General features: G+C 39.6%; 1 protein-coding gene across 1 annotated transcript in view; it reads right to left on the bottom strand.

Moving 5' to 3' along the window:
* Window positions 1-20,979, bottom strand: part of U2A (small nuclear ribonucleoprotein polypeptide A'-like U2A) — a 32,943-nt gene extending 11,964 nt beyond the window's left edge. The window contains exons 1-4 of the mRNA XM_068367701.1: window positions 20,746-20,979; window positions 5,712-5,859; window positions 2,298-2,490; window positions 140-299 (exon numbers count right to left, since the gene is read on the bottom strand). Of these exons, the coding sequence (XP_068223802.1) occupies window positions 140-299; window positions 2,298-2,490; window positions 5,712-5,859; window positions 20,746-20,827 (583 nt within the window). The 5' untranslated portion in view covers window positions 20,828-20,979. The remainder of the gene's footprint in view (window positions 1-139; window positions 300-2,297; window positions 2,491-5,711; window positions 5,860-20,745) is intronic.
* Window positions 20,980-24,296: the final 3,317 nt, after the last annotated feature.

Raw genomic sequence — 24,296 nt, 5'->3', positions numbered from 1 at the left:
GTACAGTAATTTGGTACTCCATCAAGAGTTAAAACTTTTAAAGTAGACGATGTTGCAATTTGTATGACTGTGAAAAAAGTTAATGCTCAAGGGTTTATTAAATCAGTCTAAGGGAAAAAAATAAGGAAATTCATCATACCTAAAGTAGGTCGAGTATCCATCATGCCTCCAGCACCAGGAACAAAAGTTCTAGCCTTTTTAGCCTCTTTCTGTATTTCCTTTCCAAGTTTGCTCTTGAACAATTTCTTTGCCATCTCCCTCTCTCGCTCCCTCACTCTCCGGAAATCAAGAACTCGAATCTGCAAAATTTAATTAATCATTATTCAACAGCCTCGTTACCATCTAGGAAAATATTGAAATTTTGTAAATGGAAGAAGCAGAAATTTAATGAATGAATGAATAATTTGAGGTTTTCTGGCATCCTGACTTCGAAGGTCATTGTTAAAGATATCATTTATTATATACAAAGAATAAAAGAATATTCAAAACCATAAAAGCAAATATGTTATTAGTTAAATAGCTTTCAGAAGACCTGCTTCTGAAATAAATCCAAAAATGCCGCTAGCATTGTACGACACATCATGTCCAAGAATCTTGGCAAGGAGATGTGAAATTTAGAGTAGTCTTGAGTTTGTTATGAACAAAGGGTTAGAAATGAGATCATTCTTAAAAGAATGAATGAAAAATAGGATTTTAAAAAATGGATAAAGTAAAGATAGTTTATACTTTTAGATATGACACCCTGAAGAAATAATGGCAAATTAAAATTATAGAATATATTAGTGTTGAAATTACATTAGTAACACAATCTGAAACTACATTAGTAACACAAACTGAAACTTCATTAGTAACACAAAGGTAAAAAGGTAAAAAATATCAAAGCAGTTTTTAAACCTTACTATAACTTACAGCTAAAACTGATTAGTTCTCAACAAAAGGATTTCAAATTATGATGTTCTTAAAGCTATCAAGGCTAACCTTCACAACATTCCTTTATTTGCACATATTCTTGATGATTTCCTATATGAATTAGTAATTATGATTAAATATTAATGATTCAATGCCATTTCTTCTTCATGAAAAGCATTTACTAATACTACACTGGGAAGCATTGAAATGGGAAGCATTGAAATATGAGATAACATCATGAAAAGCATTTACTAACACTACACTGGGAAGCATTGAAATATGAGATAACAGACTACAAAGCAAAATTTAATTGTAAAATCGTGTTCTCCTTTTTACTTAAATTTAGGAAACTTTCAATAAGTCAGTTAGAAGCTAAAAGAAATTAAAACAATCTAAGATGTACGTTCTCTATCCTGAGCTTTTAAATCAGTACTTCTCCATTCATCATCTCCCACTTCAAGCTTCCTAGTCCTCAGCCATGTAGCCCTGGGTCTTCGAACTCTTTTAGTGCCTTGTGGAGCCCAGCTGAATGTTTGGTAAATTAATCTCTCTTGGAGAGTGCAAAGAGCATGCCCAAACCATCTCCATCTACCCCTCATCATGATCTCATCCAAATATGGCACTCGAGTAATCTCTCTTAGTTTCATATAAGAAACCTTATCTACTGCTATAAATTATCAAAATCAGAAACACAATAATTTTAAGCTAAAAGCTCTTCATACAATTAATGTTTATGCTTTCATCTTGAAGGGTCTAGTTCAAATTTTGCAAGTCTGCTTTGGGTTCATTGTCGTCTATGTCATACAGCTAGTACCAATGTTAGAAGAGACAACTAATTTTTAGGGAAATTGATAAACAAATTACTATATTATTAAAGACGGTTGGTCAATTTTAATTAGATTTCACTCAATAACTACCATATTAGTGTGCTAGGTTAATTCAGAAGTATTCAGAACAGTTTATGCATATGAAAATATCTTATGGTTATTATACGGTAAGTGTTATGATAAAGAAAACGGTTATAATTAATACGGTAAGTGTTATGATGAAGAAAACGGTTATAATTACATACATAAAGATTCATATTCAAATTGCACATTTTGTGAATTTTTATTTTGTACAATCCTACATATGGCATAGCTGTGGGTCATCCTATTCAATATAAATGAGATGAAATCATGAAAGTTGACATGAATCTTATACTTTATTTTATCTATAGGTTGCCTTAACTTGATAACTGTCAAAATATATAATAGATATAACAATGTTACTAGAATGTATACAATAATGTCATTGCTGTGGTTAAAATCAAAACAGGGAATACTGTTCAATGCTAGGTCTAAACCACTTTCACAGAACAATCTTGAAAAAGAAAAAAAACAACTCACCTGAGGAAGCTTGTTGATAACATACAGGCGATAATGATCCCTTGTTGTAACAGGGTTCCCCAACAGTGAAACATACTCTAATTTCTTCAGGGATGCCAAGTTATCCAAATCAGCCAGTTCTTGGATTAGGTTATTCGTCAGGTAAAGGAACTGTAAATTGGAAATCTCTTCCGCCAGCGTGTCTGAAATGCGCCTGAAATGCAAAGGGATATTGTACATTCATGTTTAGACATACAGGGTGAGTTACTATACGGTACAAAATTACTCGTCTCAAAATATTCCTCTCGCTATGGAATGTAAGGGAAATTATTAACCCTTTTACCCCCAAAGGACGTACTGGTACGTTTCACAAAACCCATCCCTTTACCCCCATGGACGTACCAGTACGTCCTTGCAAAAAAACGCTATAAAAAATTTTTTTTTTCATATTTTTTATAATTTTTTTAGAAAATTCAGGCATTTTCCAAGAGAATGAGACCAACCTGATCTCTCTAAGACAAAAATTAAGGCTGTTAGAGCAATTCAAAAAAAATATACTGCAAAATGTGCTGGGAAAAAAATAACCCCCTGGGGGTTAAGGGTTGGAAATTTCCAAATAGCCTGGGGGTAAAAGGGTTAACATAATGAAATGCAACCCTCTGAAGTAAGTATGCTACACTCACCAAAAGAAATAGTTTATACAGTATTTGAATAACGCAATTCATGAAAAAATATAGGTAAAAACAAAATGTTTTAAATTCTGCTTTAAATATAGAAAAGAAGACTAAACTTATTATTACTATCTTAACTACAACCCTAGTTGGAAAAGCAGGATGCTATAAGCCCAGGGGCCTTAACAGGGAAAATAGCCCAGGGAGGAAAGGAAACAAGGAAAAATAGAATATTTTAAGAACAGTAACAACATAATATATTTTATGTAAACTATTAAAACTTTAACAAAACAAAAGGAAGAGAAATTAAATTTAATAGCGTGCCAGAGTGTACCCTCAAGCAAGAGAACTCTAACCCAAGACAGTGGAAGGCCATGGTACAGAGGCTATGGCACTACCTAAGACTGGAGAACAATGGTTTGATTTTAGAGCGTCCTTCTCATAGAAGAGCTCCTTACCATAGCTAGTCTCTTCTACCCTTACCAAGAGGAAAGTGGCCACTGAACAATTATAGTGCAGTAGTTAAACCCTTGGGTGGAACAAAAATTGTTTTGTAATCTCAGTGTTGTCAGGTGTATGAGGACAGACGAGAATCTGTAAAGAATAGGCCACACTATTCGGTGTATGTGTAAGGAAAGGGGAAGTGAACTGTAACCAGAGAGAAAGATCCAATGTAGGACTGTCTGGCCAGTTAAAGGACACCATAACTCTCTAGCAGTAGTATCTCAATGGGTGGCTTGTGCCCTGGCCACTAATTCTAATCTGTTCTTGAACTGACCGACACGAACAACTCACAACCTTAGCAGGGAGTCTTTTATAGAATGAGGTTACCTATCAAGCGAAAAAGTTCCATAGCAGCAGATGCTGAACCTTTTTAGTTATTTTCCATTACTTAAATCTACAGTACATACATACATATACCAAGGCACTTCCCCAAATTTTGGGGGGTAGCCGACATCAAACAAATGAAACAAAAAAGGGGACCTCTCCTCTCTACGTTCCTACCAGCCTGATAAGGGACTCAACCGAGTTCGGCTGGTACTGCTAAGGTGCCACAGCCCAACCTCCCCCGTTATCAACCACAGATGAAGCTTCATAACGGAGAATCCCCTACTGCTGCTACCTCCACGGTCATCGAAGGCACCGGAGGAAGCAGCAGGGCCTACCAGAACTGCATCACAATCGCTCGCCATTCATTCCTATTTTTATTCCCCTTGTGGCCGCGGGGGAATAAAATCAATTAGAATAGCGCCAACGTATCCCTGCGTGTCGTAAGAGGCGACTAAAAGGAACGGGACAAGGTGGGCTGGGAACCCCCTCTCCTATATTATAATCCTGTGAGACATCAAATATGCAGTGAACTGCAAAAAAAAAAAAAAAAACGACAATAGTGTACCGTCTAACAAAAGAGACAAACAAAAAAATTACAAATTCGGAAGCAATTTGTATTTTTCCTGACTTATACAGACCAGAAGCTACTTATTAGGGATTATCCTTTCAGCGAAACTGAAACTAGCCACAAGACTTTTAGTGGGGTGGAACTACCCCGAGTGGGAGGGTAGGAGGGGTAGCCGGCCACCCCACACCTATGTTTTCCTGTCAGTTTTCTTTTGGCTAGACGCTCGTCTCTCTCTCCTTCCAACTGTTTTTAATGGCCTTTGACTTTTCTCTTTTGTTGTTTTATTCTTAATTGTGTTTCTATATATATTTAAACATTCTTGTAATGTTTTTATATACACAAACTTTTTATTTTTCACTGCAGTGTGACTGTTGCTGTTTTTTAGTGTTCTTCACCAAACTTTGTAGTCTTGTTCCAAAAGCATCAGTGATTCTTTCTGTAAACCAGTGCCAGTCTCTTTTTAGGCACCTTGGGACCATCAAGGTTCCACACCATACCATCACTTGATTCATGTTTTTCTTATGGTATTTCCTGAAAGAACTCTGCTGGGGAGCTGGCCAATTTATTTCCATCTAATATATTTGTGAGCTTTAATGATGGTAGAAATGATATTCAGCTTGGCAGGAGTGCTGCCCTCAGTAATAACGTGTTTGCCCTGCATTCACATGGCAGCAGATCGATCCCAGCCCGGGACCGTTAGTTTAAGCTGTTTACTGGAGAGGCCACATTTGTGGTTGGGCACCACAGTGGGGGGGTCGGGCTTGCCCGGCTGATGTTCTGGCGATCATCTATTCTGATGAAATTGGAACTGAAACCTTTACCTTTATGACTTCCTTGATAAACCCAGTCGCAACACATGCATCTTAAGGCAAAATGTGAAAAAGTTCTGAATTCTATGAGATAGGCAAGGGATTATCATCACCTACGAGATGCATTGTTTTCTTCCACTTCAAAATAACTCACATTTTTTACATGAACTTAAAGGGTCTGGTGATTTCTCTAAGTAGGGGAATCAAAACAGAAAAAGGATAGTGGGTGAAGACAAAAATATGGCTCTCTGGTACTACCTTCCCAAAGATAAAAGGATAGGACTCTGGGAGGGTTAAATCTTTCAATGATAAACACCAACATATAATTTAAACAAGCAGTTACAAAAAATAGTTTCTGCAAGTAAATTGTGATTAATTAATACTAGATGGGCTCTCAAAACATGGACACAGTTAGTACAAAACTGTTTATTTGACTGAAATTTTGTTTATAATTCGCAATTCTTATTATTTTCTCCTTTAACAATTGTAAAATTACCATCAAAGGAACACTACTTTTGGGTTGAAACCTGTAGCAATTTCACAAAATTATACTTACACAATTCTATTGTTGTTAAGAAGAAGTGTTTTAAGTCTCCTCAAAAGAGGAAATCCATCAAGCTTCCTTATATCATTGTCGCTTAGGTCAAAAGAATCAAACTGGTCCAGTGTAGCTCCCAAGTTCTCGATAACAGGAATCTTGTATCCTGGAAAAAAAATCAAAATTATATTCTACAGCAAATCAACTATACATGGCACATAAAATTCAAAAGGTAATTTTACAAGATAAAACTAAGAACATAACGACCTAGCCTAGATGATAAGGATTTTTGTCATGAAGACATGACAGTATCAACTACAAACAGTAGTTTAATAATAAAAATTTTTACTTTTATATTCACCTGATGTTCATGTTGCTTCTTCTCTAGAAGCTCGGTTTAATCGACCTCTACCCGTAAAATTCTTAAAAAAATTTACCTCTTTCTTTCCCTTTAATAAATACATGCCCTCAGTAAAGGAAAACAGACACATCAATCTCTATGCCTCTTTACTTTCTTCAGCCGTGCATTACTAACCACGCCTTCTCCATATTGCTTTCTTATTATTGCGCATCAAAATGCCTTCCCTTGGTTTCCTTAGCAATTCCTATGTTTGTTTCTGATAGTTCATTAGTGTATCTGCCTTTTCTTAGTGTATTGTGCCCGGGCCAATACTGCGACTTAACCCTTTTACCCCTAGGCTATTTGGAAATTTCCAACCCTTAACCCCCAGGGGTTATTTTTTATTCAAGCACATTTTGCAGTATATATTTCTCAAATTGCTCTAACAGCCTTAATTTTTGTCATAGAGAGGTCAGGTTGGTCTCATTCTCTTGGAAAATGCCTGAATTTTCTCAAAAAATTATAAAAAAAATTAAAAAAAATGGAAATAGCAGTTTTTTGCAGGGACGTACCGGTACGTCCATGGGGGTAAAGGGATGTGTTTTGTGAAACGTACCAGTACGTCCTTTGGGGGTAAAAGGGTTAAATAATCTTTGTGAAAAGTGTGTTTCCCTCATGTGAAAGTATGTTTCAATTGCTGCCGATCAAGTTAACAATGCAAATTGATAAAGGAGACTTGCTGTTAGTTCAGGGAAAAGGCCTGGAAAGACAAAGCTAGTTGATTGTATAAGGGATAACGATGATGATGACATGCCTCGTTAGTGATGAGCTTCAAGAGCTTTGGATACTGGTAGCTTTCTTTGCTTGAGTTCAGAAGACAAGTGAATCTTCTCTTAAAATAGTAATTCTGGTCCTACCCACCCGGTTGCCAACCTACCCTAACTCCCCTAGATGAGTTAAATGTTCATAGTTTCTTTCAGTAATGTTTCTGAAAATTTGCTACACATTATAGATTCAAAAGCTTGTCCCATAGATTATCTATAACTCATTCACTGCTTGGTGAAAAGCTTACAAAATAAAGCCAATATTAATCAATATACTGCGGGATTCAATTATTCTTATCCAACTGGAGTTTAATAGCTACTCCTAGGAGTGAATGGTTCTGGTGATGTCTTTTATTTCCATATTTACTAATGTTCCTTTAACTCTGTATGGCTCTTAAAATTTTAGGTGTGATACTTGATAACAAATTTACTTTTGAAAAAAACATTAGGTCTGTCTTTTTCAATTGCACAAAAAATTAGATTATTGAGAAAGTCTTGAGATTTTTAGTGATCAATCTATACTGAAGAAGTGTTTCAATTCTTTCATTCTACCTTGTTTCAAGTACATCTACCTCCCATCCCTTAAAAAAGATTATCATGAGTTAGGGCAGGTTTCTGTCTGCTGACAGACAGTTGAGGAAGAACCTATCTTTGGAAGGGTATGTCATGATGCATGTCCAATTAGGTGTAATGTATACTACATTCAATCCACCCTTCCCCTCATAATGAGGCTGGGGGAAATACTTCTATAATTAAATTGTATAGAGAATTGCTCAAACCGGACCCCCATAACTTAACAACCGTTACCCCCACCCAGGGGGAAGGGTGGAAAACAGGAAAAAGGCCAGACACACCGCCTCTTAACCTAGAGTCCTAGAATAAATTCGCATATGGAGCTAAGCTACACAACCTACCGAGTAGCTACCACAGGTCACAATGGAAACGTATCTAAAGACGTGGGTTATACTACCATGAAGTGGGTTGCACTACAGGACCTACAAGACTCTTGACATTTAGCACTTGAGCCACTGACTGGTTCTTCCTGAAGGCTAGGGTAGATCTGTTATTCTGGCTTTGTGGGTGTGGGTCTGGGGTAGTCCCAGTCCCCACCTGGGAGTATTATTATTATTATTATTATTATTACTTGCTAAGCTACAACCCTAGTTGGAAAAGCAGGACGCTATAAGCAAAGGGGCTCCAACGGGTAAAATAGCCCAGTGAGGAAAGGAGAAAAGGAAAATCAAATATTTAAAGAAGAGTAACAACATTAAAATAAATATCTCCTATATAAAATATGAAAAATTTAGCAAAACAAGAGGAAGAGAAATTAAATGAGTGTGTGCTCGAGTGTACCCTTAAGCAAGTGTAGTCCAACCCAAGGCAGTGGAAGACCATGGTACAGAGGTTAGGGCACTACCCAAGACTAGAGAACAATGGTTTGATTTTGGAGTGTCCTTCTCCTAGAAGAGCTGCTTGCCATAGCTAAAGAGTCTCTTCTACCCTCACCAAGAGGAAAGTGGCCACTGAACAATAACAGTGCAGTAGCCCCTTGAGTGAAGAAGAATTGTTTGGTAATGTGTGTTGCCAGGTATATGAGGACAGAGGAGGACATGTAAAGAACAGGCCAGACTATTCAGTGTGTGTGTAGGCAAATGGAAAATGAACCGTAACCAGAGAGAAGGATCCAATGTAGTACTGTCTGGCCAGTCAAAAGACCCCATAACTCTCTAGCGGTAGTATCTCAATGGTATGTCCCCGATAGTTCCATGAAACCAGAACGAAGCAGCATTTCTGGATATCTCATTCATTCCATACTAAAGGAAGAGTCGTCGTGTCTTTCTCCACTTCCAAAACAGAAAGGCAAGTCATTCCTGTCCCTGCTAGTTGCCTGTGTAGGGAGAAGAGGAAGAAAGATTGAAAATGTGACATCTTCGCATCTAGGTTTATAGCACAAACTGCTGAACAAAGGCAATGGAGATTTTCTTTTACCCTTCAGAATGGCTGGTGATACAGGAAAAGATACGCTGTTTTCCTACTCGCTTCGTGGGGTTAACCAGAGTTCCAGTGGATCCGATTAAGAAACTAAAGGACTCACAAAATTGCTCAAAGCTGTTTGAGCTCTCTAGGAGGTAAAGACTGTCACCCCCTCCTCAAGAGTCTTGCAATCTCTTGTGAAGAGTCCAGGTCTTAATCCAAGTTGAACACTTGGATCAGGGGCTGAGTGGTATCTTTTCCACAGAAATTGAAGAGCTTACCTGAAGAAGAAAGAGAAACAATTAATCTGGGTATCATTCAGCATTTGGTTGCTTGGGACCAATCAAGGTCCTTAAGAGTTTCAATGTCTTCACAGACAGTTGATGAATCAGAGAAACAGAAAAATAGGAGTAGAAAGATATAAACATCTACAATTCCCACAGAAGTTGGATGGTGCCTTTGAACTTCACCAATAATTTGTGGCAGGTCGAGTGATGGTGAGAAAACGAAGCCTTCCCACCACGCAATGATGTAGGGCTTGCTTAAAATCACTAAACTGGGACTCTGTCGATTAAGTGTGTTTGCTCCTGATTAAGAAGAGTTTGTGAACAGCACCTTTTTGTAACTTACGATACAAATGGAAGTCTTATAGGCAATTACCACTACAAAATGCTCCATAAAACCATTTAGTAAACTTGCAAAATAAAAGCCCTGCAAACATTCGAGGTAGGTTGAGAAGCAAATGCATTCCTTCCATCAATCAGGTGAGCACCTGGGAGAGCCGGGGCATTACCACCGCCTGCCAGTAACTACCAAAACCTCATTGTAAATTTTGAAACAAGTTCCAGCCAAGCTGAAAACATACGCCTATTAAAGGATAAGGTTTGTACTTGTGTAGGAACAAATTTTACTTTAAACAATACCTTATGATCCAACGTTGGGCCAAATTATCCTGATATAGAGATATGATGCAGATTACCAAAGGTACATATTTTGTAAACTTTTGATATGTGTAAATAACAAAGGAATGACAAAATTACATGCAATTATTAGAGCTAAAATATGTCATATAAGTGAGGGCGCAAGGGTACACACACAAGTTATTGTCTTCTCTTCATCTTTGGTGAAGGGAGTCAGCAATGTCTTTCACATGAGGAGAGAAACGGTAGGAGTCACATTTTGTGTGCAGATAATCTATTATTGAACTCTTTTGCCAAAAGGGGGAAAAGAATGGCGAAGCCCATCTATCCAGACCAGAAAATGGTGGAGAGCTGAAGGGGAGGCCATAGAAAATCTCTCATCCTTTGCGCCGAGTTCCCAAAACAGGAGGAGGAATTTGAAGTTCTCCTAAGGGTCATTCAGGTTGATGACGATCCTCCCATAGGGAGGAGGTGACAGGAATTTCACAAAGAGACATCACAACCCGATGAACATCCTTAGAGCTTTTCCGGAAAAGGAAAGATACTGAAGGAAAAGAGAAGGGTGGTGGCCTTCTGCTTAACGCTCAAGCATAAACTTTCATCCTCGGAGGGTTCACATCAATTCCCAGGATTCCAACGTCCTTAGGATTACATTGACATCATAGTGAGGGAATAGAAAGCATACAGCCATGCCACCTAACAGGATCAAGAAAGTGGAAATGCTGATTACACAGAAAACAAGCCAGTTCTGAGTACCACAAGTACTGCTATGCTATCCGGCACCTGAAAACAAAGTGAAAGCCCAGCAATGACTATCCCCACACCTCAAAAAGTTTTAACAGCATTATCCAGGTTCACTTTAAACAAACTCCTATCACTGGACTGGGATTTGTATTCATGTGGGAATAAATGTTCTCACACCAAAACAATAAATGTAAGTTATACTATCGTATGATAGCTGCCACTTGTATATATTATAGCGACCACCTGTATGTATGATAGCGGCCACCTTATTTTCAATCTATCGGAAACTTGCATAGAATAAAGTTCTAAATACCCCAGTTAAGTACTTATCAGATTGATGCTGTACAGAATTATTTTGAATACCATCAAAATTGTCATGAAATTTTATAAGTTGAATAAGCTCTGTACACTGACACGCAGTTTCTCAATCCTGTACTGTACTTTCCAGAATTCAATAGTGCTTTAACAGCAGAATGCTGAACTGATCGGTGGTCACGGCAATTTGGAACGACCCAATCGGATCCCACTTGATTTGGGAAATTGCCGGAGGGCTTTTTTTTCATCCAATCATAACCCAATATTTCCAAAAATTCAAACAGGGTAATGGCAGCATCAATCGAGGGTGGGAGATGCTCATTCTTTACCCACGAGGTGCAAAGATGGCATCAAATCAGTGCCAAGATACAGTAATTGTGAATCTTTTTTATCAGTTCGATCAATTCAAACATTGTAAGGGTTCCTAGTTTTACCAAGAGTAATGAATCTAGATCTTATTTATTTAAAATGGGACTCAGGGGGATTATTCTGGTGTTTGTTTAAAGTTTGTATTGTTGGAATGCGTTATAGTATAACGGAAAATCATTGAACAATGGCCAACCTGATGGCGGTGTTTTAACAGTTATTACATTAAGAAGATTTTCCTAAACATGGAAGCTTTTTTTCAAGTTCAAAACTATCATGCGAAGATGTATTCACTATTTTAGTCTTTTTTACGTATAGTGCAGTATACCCCAGAACCTGATTGCCCCTATGTACAAAGAGTTTAAATCTCATACGCTCGTGGATTGGTACAACTTCTACCGCGACGTATACGTGGACATTTTAATGATGGTCAGCAAAAAGATTGGCGGACCAGGATATGTCATCGAGACAGACGAGAGTAAGTTCGGAAAGCGGATATACAATGTTGGTAGCATGATTGATTGCAAATGGGTGTTTTGGGAATTGACCATGAAAAATGCGAAACTCTCTTCAGGGTTGTCGAGGATCGTTTGGAGAAGACATTAATCCCAATATTATTAGAGTTCGTTCATCCAAAAACTACCATAATTTCGGACTGTTGGAAGGCTTCTAGTAATATCAAGAATAAATTTCATTGACACTGCACTTTAAACCACAGCATTAATTTTGTGAGTCAGGATGCTCACAGTGTGCACACAAATACCATCAACTCGCAGTGGCGATTACCTAAAAGATCTGTACTTCCGAAATACGGGACACAGAAACATTTGTGAGATAGCTACTTTGCTATGCATGTTATTCAAAAATGCTATTTGAAGGATACTGGGTGTAAACTGAAGGCGTTCCTGGAATTAGTCAAGCGCGTTTACCCGCTCAATATCCTTGATTCCAAAAGTTCTGGTCCGTCCCAACAGCCTACTCTTCACTAATCACCTGTCAATCCAACCCACTACAAAAAAAAAGTTGTCCCTTGGTAAGAAGATACCACTACAGTGACTTCAAGTAATGGCACTGTTGCAAAAGATACAAATCATCCTGGAAGCTGAACTTGGCTGAACTTTATATAAGTAAAGCTATATTGGTTTATGTTAGCATATAAGGGTGTATGTGGTTTGTTGTGACAAGCGTTATCTCTCTTATTACTTGTAAAATATTTTTCCTTTCCAAAATATGATTGTTACCTTGCTAGGAGTGAAACGGGTTACAAATCAAACACAGTGCGAGCTAAGAATACGGCAGTGTGAGGGGGGGCGTTAGCTCCCCCGTTAGGTAGGGACAGCTTGTAGGTTAGGTTAGGTGGTGTTTTTGTGTAGCGGTTTTGCAGAACAATGGACACAGTTTTTGAAGTATAGCGGCCTTGTTTAACGAACAGCTAGAAAATGGAAAGAAATTCCCATTTTCTATGCACGCGGGAGGACATGGCCACTGATCAACAAAGGCTCCCGAAAGCGTATAAAGCACATGTAAATGTGTCTGAAAAAAATATCATTTATCCGAGTTATATGCAGTGGAACTGTAAACATTTCGAAAAAAAATATTTTAGATTTATTTTCATCCTACGACTATTTTTTTTATTCTTTTTTTATTTTACACCAACACAATGTTCCCATAACCATTTAAGGTTTCATTGTAGTGTATTACAGGGCAATGTAACCTAGGAAAACAACTACTTTTTCTTACAGAAAAAATTACGCTCTTCGAAAATGACACTCGTTCCCGTCGCAAATTAATAGTTTCAGAAATATATATACAGCTATATCCTCCAATAATGGGGGACCCCCAGTGGGAACTCGGGGTTTTAGGTGGGGAAAACATACTGGGGAATAGATATATAAACGTAAAACAAGCCTTTTCTTCTCTATACATTACCTTCTTGAAATTATAATAACCGGAGGAAAATACAAAACAGTATATCTGGATAAACTTTGGAGGTGCCGTTACAAAGATTGTGTCATGACAAAATACAGTAACCAGTGCTGCCAACGTCCGATGTAGATCAAATGTTATTTTGTGACCTGTCATACTACTAGGCTAGGTTAGGTGGGTTTGTTAGGTTCTGTGGCCTTTTTGTACTTTTTATATATTGAGTAAAACTTATATGGAGAAATTATTTAAAATACATATGGAAATATCTATCATTACTATCTTTAGTAACATCAGCGTGCCGTTGGTAACTCTGTGTACCATACGTCAACGTTGGTAACACTGTGTATTATTGGTAACGTTGCTAATGTTATCGTTCGTTCGTAAGAGAAGTGACACCGTGCAAAACAAAGTTATCCGAATTGGTTGATCTGTTTGTTTCCGATTGAAATGAACATCAAATTCGGTTAATTCACGTTATTTACTATAGGAAAACAATTATATATCGTTTCCCCAGTATGTTTTCCCCACCCAAAACCCTGAGTTCCCACTGGGGGTCCCCCATTATCGTAGGATATAGATGTATATATATTTCTGAAACTATTCATTTGCGAAGGAAACGAGTGTCATTTTTGAAGAGAGCGTAATTTTTTCTATAAGAAACAGTAGTTTTTTTCCTAGGTTACATTGCCCTGTAATTCACTACAAAAATACCAGAAAATGTTATTTTCATTAGTAAAATAAATTTTTGAATATACTTACCCGATAATCATGTAGCTGTCAACTCCGTTGCCCGACAGAATTCTACGGGAGGGATACGCCAGCTATCACTATACTAGAAGGGGGTGTACTCACAAGCGCCACCTGTGGCCAGGTACTACAGTACTTGTTGTTTACGCCACCTCACTTTTTCCTCGGTCCACTGGTTCTCTATGGGGAGGAAGGGTGGGTCAATTAAATCATGATTATCGGGTAAGTATATTCAAAAATTTATTTTACTAATGAAAATAACATTTTTCAATATTAAACTTACCCGATAATCATGTAGCTGATTCACACCCAGGGGGGTGGGTGAAAAACCAGTGTACAAGACTAAAGGATAGCTAAGTATCCCGTATTTCATATAATCAGTTATCCACAATAACAATGAAATAATAAGTACCTGGTAAGGAAGTCGACTTGAACCGTTACTCTGCCTTTAATAAGATCGTCTTCCTTACTGAGCGCAGCGTTCCTCTTGGAAGGCTGAAACAACTCAAAGGTGCTAAAGTATACAGGGCTGCAACCCATACTAAAGGACCTCATCACAACCTTTAACCTCGGCGCTTCTCAAGAAAGAATTGACCACCCGCCAAATCAACAAGGATGTGGAAGGCTTCTTAGCCGACCGTACAACCCATAAAAAGTATTCAAGAGAAAGGTTAAAAGGTTATGGGATTATGGGAATGTAGTGGCTGAGCCCTCGCCTACTACTGCATTCGTTGCTACGAATGGTCCCAGGGTGTAGCAGTACTCGTAAAGAGACTGGACATCTTTGAGATAGAATGATGCGAACACTGACTTGCTTCTCCAATAGGTTGCATCCATAACACTCTGCAGAGAATGGCTCTGTTTGAAGGCCACTGAAGTAGCCACAGCTCCCACTTCATGTGTCCTTACCTTCAGCAAAGCAAGGTCTTCTTCCTTCAGATGAGAATGTGTTTCTCTAATCAGAAGCCTGAATAGTAAGAAACTGAGTTCTTAGAACTTGGAAAAGAAGGTTTCTTGATAGCACACTATAAGGCTTCTGATTGTCCTTGTAAAGGTTAAGACCTTTTTAGATAGTACCTAAGAGCTCTAACTGGGCAAAGTACTCTCTTCAGTTCATTCCCCACCAAGTTGGACAGGCTTGGGATCTCGAACGACTTAGGCCAAGGACGTGAAGGAAGCTCGTTTAGCAAAAACCGAGCTGCAAGGAACATGTAGCCGTTTCAGATGTGAAAACAATGATCCTGCTGAAGGCGTGGATCTCACTTACTCTTTTAGCTGTTGTCAAGCACACGAGGAAAAGAGTTTTTAATGTGAGGTCCTAAAAAGAGGCTGATTGGAGAGGTTCAAATCTTGATGACATAAGGAACCTTAGGACCACGTCTAGATTCCAGCCTGGAGTGGACAACCGACGTTCCTTTGAGGTCTCAAAAGACCTAGGGAGGTCCTGTAGATCTTTGTTGGTGGAAAGATCCAAGCCTCTGTGGCGGAAAACCGCTGCCAACATACTTCTGTAACCCTTGATCGTAGGAGCTGAAAGGGATCTTACTTTCCTTAGATATAACAGGAAGTCAGCAATCTGGGTTACAGTGGTACTGGTTGAGGAAACTGCATTGGTCTTGTACCAGCTACGGAAGACTTCCCCTTGAGACTGATAGATTCTGAGAGTGGATGTTCTCCTTGCTTTGGCAATCGCTCTGGCTGCCTCCTTCGAAAAGCCCCTAGCTCTTGAGAGTCTTTCGAAAGTCTGAAGGCAGTCAGACGAAGAGCGTGGAGGATTGGGTGTACCTTCTTTACGTGAGGTAGACTTAGAAGGTTCACTCCTAGAGGAAGAGTCCTGGGAATGTCGACCAGCCATTGCAGTACCTCTAAGAACCATTCTCTCGCGGGCCAGAGTGGAGCCAACCAACGTCAGCCGTGTCCCTTTGTGAGAGGAGAACTTCTGAAGTACCCTGTTGACAATCTTGAACGGCGGGAATGCATACAGGTCGAGATGGAACCAATCCAGCAGAAAAGCATCCACGTGAACTGCTGCTGGGTCTGGAATCGGAGAACAATACAACAGGAGTCTCTAGGTTATCGAGGTAGCGAACAGATCTATGGTTGGCTGACCCCACAGGGCCCAAAGTCTGCTGCAAACATTCTTGAGAAGGGTCCACTCTGTGGGGATGACCTGACCCTTCCGGCTGAGGTGATCTGCCATGACATTCATACCGCCCTGAATGAACCTCGTTACCAGTTAGCTTTCGATCTTTAGACCAGATGAGTAGGTCCCTTGCGATCTAGAACAACTTCCACGAAAGAGTCCCTCCCTGCTTGAAGATGTAAGCCAGGGCTGTGGTGTTGTCAGAGTCCACCTCCACCACTTTGTTAAGCTGGAGGGACTTGAAGTTTATCAAGGCCAGAATAACCGCCAACAACTCCTTGCAATTGATGTGAAGTGTCCTTTGCTCCTGATTCCATGTTCCCGAGCATTCTTGTCCGTCCAAAGTCGCACCCCAGCCCGTGTCTGATGCGTCCGAGAGGAGACGGCGGTCGTGTTTCTGAACAGCCAAAGGTAGACTTCCTTGAGAAGAAAGCTGTTCTTACACCACGCGAGAGAAGACCTCCTCTCTTCGGAAACAGGAACTGAGACCGTCTCTAGCGTCATGTCCTTTATCCAGTGAGCAGCTAGATGATACTGAAGGGGGGGGAGGTGGAGTCTCCCTAACACGATGAACAGGGCCAGCGATGAAAGTGTCCCTGTTAGACTCATCCACTACCTGACTGAGCATCGGTTCCTTCTCAGCATGCTCTGGATGCATTCTAGGGCTTGGAAGATCCTTGGGGCCGACGGAAAAGCCCGAAAAGCTCGACTCTGAAGATCCATACCCAAGGAGACGATGGTCTGGGATGGGACGAGCTGAGACTCCTCAAAATTGACCAGGAGGCCCAGTTCCTTGGTCAGATCCATAGTCCATTTGAAAATCTCCAGACAGCGACGACTTGTGGGAGCTCTTAAAAGCCAGTCGTCTGACGGAGCCGGACACAAGATCATGGTACTGCTGCACAGTCTGTGAACTGTCAACCATGGGCAAGCGAGGAAGTACAGTGACAACCCGAATCTGTCTAGACTGTCTGGGTCGTACAGACAACTCCTTATCGGGTTGCTGAGGTTGCCGCACTGCGTCACAACAAGTCACTTCTGCTGGTTGTTGAACGTCTTCCCCGTGACACATTGACTCCGTAAACAAAAAAATCCTCTAACAAGGACTAAGCTTGGACTGCATGTCTTGCAACACAGCTCAAGGTCTATGGGAGCAGGTGTGGTAACAGACGGGATTAGCGACTGAAGTGGAACCATTACCTTCCCTGGAAGCATGTTATGCTTAAATAAAAGTCCATAGGAGGCTACGCAGCTAAAGGCTCCCTCCAAATGACAGAGTCCTCAAGGGAATATCAGAAGGAGGGAGAAAAGAACTCTCTCCTATACAGGGACCATATCCTAGAAAAGCTAAGTTCTCTCAGTGAGGGTTTCACTGGTGCAAAAGCAGCAGACTAGAAGGCAACGTTATGAAACTGCTTGACAGTCTAGTGAGTTGGCAACAACCAAAGATGTGTGACTGAGAAGCATGCGGTAAGGTATGCAGAGCATGTTGTATGCAGAGTATGTGTTGTATGCAGAGCATGCTGTAAGCAGAGCATGCTGTATGTAGAGCATGCTGTAAGGTAAGCAGAGCGTGTGCATGGCGTTTAACATTTCTCAGAAATTCCATGACCAGTGCTAGAGTGCTTTATGCATGCTTGCATGGGGTTTTAATATCAACATAATATTTACCTTACATTCATAACTCAAGATTCATATTTTTGCCATATTTTGCGATATTGTTAAAAATATATTGCAAGGAATACAAATATATTTTTATAAGTAATACAAATAACCTCCATTATCATAATGTTTGAAAATGGAGGTAAGGTATGCTGAACAGCAGAGTCAGAACGAGCTGGAACAACAATAGTTGTGGTTTCCTCTTCAAGACTCTGTTGAGGGAACACCTGAGGCTCAGTCTGCAAAGGCTGATCAAAGGAAGTAGCAGAAGGTAGGCGCATGGGTGGAGGAGGCTGACTCCTGGCATGAGTGGCTGAACTCAAGGGTTGCGCTTGCTGAGTGGTTGGCGGATGCGCAGTAGCAAGTTCCTGAGGAACGAGTTGAGGTTCCTGCGGTGTGAGCTGAGAGCGAAAAGGCAGTGGCTGCGCAGAACGCAGTAAAAGTCTCGCAAGTTGAGGCTCCTGAGGCGCAAGGCTAAGGTGTTGAGGTGCTTGCCTTGAGGAGGGTTGAGCTCGCTGCAGCAAGAGCTGAGGAGACTGACTCATGGATGGGAGAGGTTGTTGTACCTCAAGCGAGTGTTGCCTCACTGGTGGAACAGCAAGTGGAAGCGGAGGAAGAGAGGTATAAGCCTCCTGTTCCCATTGCTGAGGTTGCCTTAAGGAAGGCGGAGGGAGCTGCACACCACTGGGATCAGTAAACTCATAACGTGGCTCAACATCGTACGCCTGGCAGGCGGTACTGCGGTCAGGCGGAGCGAGCGCAGGCGGAGGGAGCGCAGGCGGAGCGAGCGCAGGCGGAGGCGCAACCTTCTCAGCCCGACACTCACGCATCAAGACCGAAAGTTGTGACTGCATGGACTGCAGTAGAGTCAACTTGGGGTCGGCAGACACTAAGGTCTGCTGAGGTAAAGCCTTAACAGCAGAGATCTGTTGCGGCAGAACCTTACTCCTCTTAGGCGGAGTGCATTCAACTGATGACTGAGGAGAGTCAGAGCTAACCCAATGACTGCATCCGGGTTGTTGAACTCTAACTTCGTACGTCTGGCATAGGTCTGGACTTTACGTTTAAGAGGTCTTGAGACCTGAGACCAGCGTTTTCTCCCCTAAATTTCTTCTGCAGACGAGCAAAATAAGGGCTCAATCGTCTGCGGGTGGGAGTGACGGTCTCGGTAAGACACGCCCGCAACCACCGAGGATACTTCTGTGCGCCGATCAAGGCCTGCTGAACCCTTTTGTCCTTCGACATTGCTTCTCCCCTGGGCTGGGAGCTTGCAAGAGGTCCCGGACTGGGAGGACGACTGGCGCGCACAGAAGTACCCTCACGCACAACACTGACACACTTTGCGCTAATCACTTATCACTTTGATTTTCTGTTTGCACTTATTTCACTGAACTCGAAACTTTAAGTGGTTTGTACCTGAAACACGCAATTCTATCCTTTCTCAAAAGTTAGTAATTGCGAAAACAGAATTACAATGTAACAGAAAAATCTAATGAAAGATAAATAATTCAGTGGCTGGAAAGAGACTAAACACTAGATCACTCTAGAAACGTTTACCTTCTTCCCCTAAAGAGACTAGGGAGAAGAGCAAAAACGATAACAACGTTACTCGCTTGCATGAAACGTTTATCCTCCTCTTTCTCCCTCCGTCTCTACTTCTCTCTCTCTCTCTCTCTCTTGACTTAGAACCTGAGAGAAGAGCCCAATCATATATATCGTTAAAACATATTATTGTTAAAGGAAAAAACTGAAAAATTTCCCACAATGAAAAGTTCCTTTATTAGGATTAAAACCATTAAGTTAAGAAAGAATGAACAAAACGCTAGACACGGTTACTCTACTGCAACGTGAAACCGTGAAAAGTCTTTCTCTATCGTAACGATAGAGCGCAAGTTGAACGTTCTGAACGTCAACAACTGCAGAGACAAAACAAAACGTTAGTTCAACTTTGAAAACAGTACGAGACTATCAAAGAAATTCTTTTAAAGACATTAAAATAGCATAATATGTTAACAGGTAAAACCGAAATGACGGGCTCAATGTTGATTAACTTCGGTACCAAGAAAAGACCGCCTACTATTAGGAAGGTCGAATATAAACAAATATAAAAATTAATTTTAATAAGTTTATAATAAAAGGAAGTTAATCGAAGAGGCCTATAAGAGGCGGAGAGATATAAAATAAATCTATAACTTTTGTTAAGCAAAATTAAGAAAGAGAGTCTATACTCTCTTAGACACCAACACTTCCGTCTAAGGGAAGGGTCGGCCATTTAAAGGTGAAAGAGAGTTCATACTCTCTTCGTCACCATAATTAATCAAATTAATTCCAAAAGCTAACTAAGCTAATATAGAAGTTTCCAGTATAGCGAATAGCTGCAAAATTTAGAGAAATACTTCACCAAACCGTGAACAATACTCCAAAATCATAAGCGTATCCAAGAACGTCTTGCCGGAAGCACGACAGAGGAAAAAGTGAGGTGGCGTAAACAACAAGTACTGTAGTACCTGGCCACAGGTGGCGCTTGTGAGTACACCCCCTTCTAGTATAGTGATAGCTGGCGTATCCCTCCCGTAGAATTCTGTCGGGCAACGGAGTTGACAGCTACATGATTATCGGGTAAGTTTAATATTGAAAATTCCCATTTTCTATGCACGCGGGAGGACATGGCCACTGATCTACAAGGCTCCCGAAAGCGTATAAAGCACGTGTAAATGTGTCTGAAAAAAATATCATTTACCCGAGTTATATGCGGTGGAACTGTAAACATTTCGAAAAAAAATATTTTAGTTTTATTTTCATCCTACGACTATTTTTTTTATTTTTTTTTATACACCAACACAATGTTCCCATAACAATTTTAATCAGCATATGCCAATAAATTCTTACCGTGCATCGCATAAGGAATACTGACGACACTAACCCTACCCCATCTTCCACAAAAACCATAAGTAAATGTATTTTAAATTAGGCTCAAGGTGCGATGCATTCACTATCCAACGTTATGAAAAGCATTATGTGTTGCTCAGATAGAGTATGAAATACAAGTAAACACTACTAATAAAAAACAATTCCCAAAATAGAAACTAACCTCTTAATATCAGTTCCCGATCCCGAACTGGATTGATATGCTGAACCGATTGTTGAATCAATTCTGGAGTAAGCTTGACCATTTTGTTAAATGCTGCTTTACAATACCTCCTGGATCTTCAAGATTTAATTAACACGAAAGAATAGAAACAGCAGTCACTAATAAGGGTAAAATTACAGTAATTGTCAGGTGTAATGGGAGCAATGGTAGGACGTGACGGCAAACGTTGCGGTCCGATTTGTTTACAAAATCGCTATTGGCTTCTTCGCAAGTTCGGTGTTTAAAAGACATTAGGTAATATAAGTTTTCACCTTTTTATTAAATTCTAAGGCACATTTAGGATAGACTCTTCTTTTAAATAATATATTTTTAAAATACTATATTATTCTTTAAACTTAATATAAGAGTCTAGTGTTCTTGTAAGACTATAAGAGAGGGAATTAATCCTTATGTCTTCATTTCAACCACAGATCATGATGAAATACTAGATTGCTAATGATAATATTGAGAGTTCCTAGGAGATGGAGTCACGTTTCCTCTTTTATATTTAAAAAATTAGATTATTAATTCTTATATCAAAACGTTCATGTGAAGTATTTTCTTTATTTATGTTTGTATCTTGGAATCAGTAATTTTTTCCGTCAATACCCAAATAAATGATGTAGTCAAAACTGTCGGGTGTTATCTTAAAAACATTGCTGGGTGAACACTGTAAAGAAACTTGTGATAAACTATTATTACAAAGATTGACTAATGTGAATCCATCTACCACAAGCTACCAAAAGTGTTACTTAATAAATTACAAAATATAATAAACATAGGAGCAAGATTGATAAAAGGGATCCTACCCAAAGAAAGGGTCACTCCTATGACTTACTGTATACTGATTGTCCAATTGATTTACACTGGCTACCTGTTAAAGCAAGAATTAAGTTTAAGATAATATGTACAATAACCCATCAAGTGATCAGAACTGGACTTCCAATATATATATATATATATATATATATATATATATATATATATATATATATATATATATATATATATATATATATATACATATATATATATATATATATATATATATATATATATATATATATATATATATATGAGGATTATTACATATTGTACAACCAACAATTCGTGTTGACACGAGAATAGTTACAGATGATTTAAAATGATTGAATCTAATATACTGTAAATGTCTAATGTAGGTTTTAGAACTTTCAAATACGTGGTTTGAATACTACTGTATACAATAAGCGTTACTAGACATTCGAAAGACAACATATCATGGCTTTTAAAAGAAATTGAAGACTTGTTTTCTAAGTGTTTCGATAATGTGGACTTGACAATAAACGAGCAATATGTGGTGTAAACTGCTGAATGCTTGGGAATGCATACGATAAAATGACTGTGAAGTTCCTGTACAGAATATGGTTCCCCTGTTGGTAACGTCCTTACCTGGTAATCGCCAGCCTGGAGTTCGAGTCCCTCTCAAAATCGTTTGTTCCTTTGGTTACTGCAACCTCACCATCCTTGTGAGCTAAGGATGGGGGAGTTAGGGGAGCCTATAGGTCTATTGGCTGAGTCAACAGCAGCCATTGTCTGGCCCTCTTTGGTCCTAGCTTGGGTGGAGAGGGGGCTTGGGCGCTGATCATATGTTGTAGATAGTAGGTTGACCAGGGCACCAGCCACCTGTTGAGATACTACCACTAGAGTTATGGGTTCTTTGACTGGCCAGATAGTACTATATTGGATTCTTCTCTCTGGTTACGACTCATTTTCCTTTTGCCTACACATACACCGAATTAGCTGGTCAAATTTTTACAGTCTCCTCTGTCCTCACACACCTGACAACACTGAGATTACCAAACAATTCTTCTTCATCCAAGGGGTTAACTACTGTACTGTAATTGTTCAGTGGCTACTTTCCTCTTGGCAAGGGTAGAAGCGACTCTTTAGCTATGGTAAGCAGCTCTTCTAGGAGAAGGACACTCCAAAATCAAACCATTGTTCTCTAGTCTTGGGTAGTGCCATAGCCTCTGTACCATGGTCCTCCACTGTCTATGAGTAGAGTTCTCATGCTTGAGGGTACACTCGGGCACACTATTTTATTTTGTTTCACGTTCTCTTGTTATTTTGAAGATTTTATAGTTTATGCATGAAAGATTTATTGTTACTATTCTTAAAATATTTAATTTTAATTGTTAATTGCTCTTCTTGTAGTTTATCTATTTCCTTATTTTATTTCCTCTCTGGGCTATTTTCCCTGTTGGAGCCCTTGGGCTCATAGCATCCCGCTTTTCCAGTTAGGGTTATAGCTTAGCAAGTAATAATGATAATAATAATAATAATAATAATAATAATAATAATAATAATAATAATAATAATAATAATAATAATAATAATAATATGATCAGTCTCTTGGGCATTGTCCTACTTGATAGGGCAATGTCACTGTCCATTGTCTCTGTCATTCATGAGGGGCCTTTGAAGTAAAAGTAAAGTATGAGTATCAAAAAATCTTCCTTTCATGTTTTAAGCTTTTTGACAATAGTAGTACATGATAAGAGAGAGAGAGAGAGAGAGAGAGAGAGAGAGAGAGAGAGAGAGAGAGAGAGAGAGAGAGAGAGAGATATCTGGTTAATGAAATGGGGGCTAGAGCACTTAAGATTTGTGCATCTACTATATTATTATTATTATTATTATTATCATTATTATTATTATTATTATTATTATCTAAGCCACAACCCTAGTTGGGAAAACAGAATGCTATAAGCCCAAGGGCTCCAACAGGGAAAGAATATCCCAGTGAGGAAAGGAAATAGATAAACAACAAGAGAAGTAATGACCAATTTAAATAAGATATTTTATGAACAGTATCAATATCAAAACCTCTTTCATATATAAACTATAAAAAGACTTATGTCAGCCTGTTCAACATGAAAACATTTGCTGCAAGTTTGAACTTTTGAAGTTTCACCGATTCAACTACCTGATTAAGAAGACCATTCCACAACTTGGTCACTGGTGGAATAAAACTTCCAGAATACTGTATTCCTCCAAAACGCATTGAATAACTTCCAGCAGTGTTCTTATGTACGAGCAGAATCCTCATCATCATCTCCTCCTACGCCTATTGACGCAAAGGGCCTCAGTTAGGCCGGGAGCACACTAGCGACTCTGTGGCATCACAAAGCCACAGCATCGTGTGGCGGGGATGTGCTCTCCCATAGGTTTCCATGGTTTTCAAAGCCACGCCACGCCACGCCTGTGGCGGGGATGAGCGACAGAGAGCCACAGTCGCTTGCCACAGTCGCTAGTTTGCGCGGCAAAACTTGAAAACAATGGAAACCTATGGGAGACCACATCCCCGCCACACGATGCTGTGGCTTTGTGGCGCCACAGAGTCGCTAGTGTGCTCCTGGCCAGATTTCGCCAGTCGTCTCTATCTTGAGCTTTTAAATCAATACTTTAAATTTACTCTGCAGAATTTAACAAGCTACAACAAGAATATATCTTATAAGCAGTATGCCTTCTCC

Source organism: Palaemon carinicauda, unplaced genomic scaffold (genome assembly GCF_036898095.1).
Source record: "Palaemon carinicauda isolate YSFRI2023 unplaced genomic scaffold, ASM3689809v2 scaffold106, whole genome shotgun sequence".
Lineage (NCBI taxonomy): Eukaryota > Metazoa > Arthropoda > Malacostraca > Decapoda > Palaemonidae > Palaemon > Palaemon carinicauda.
This window is presented reverse-complemented; position numbering and strand designations above follow the sequence as displayed.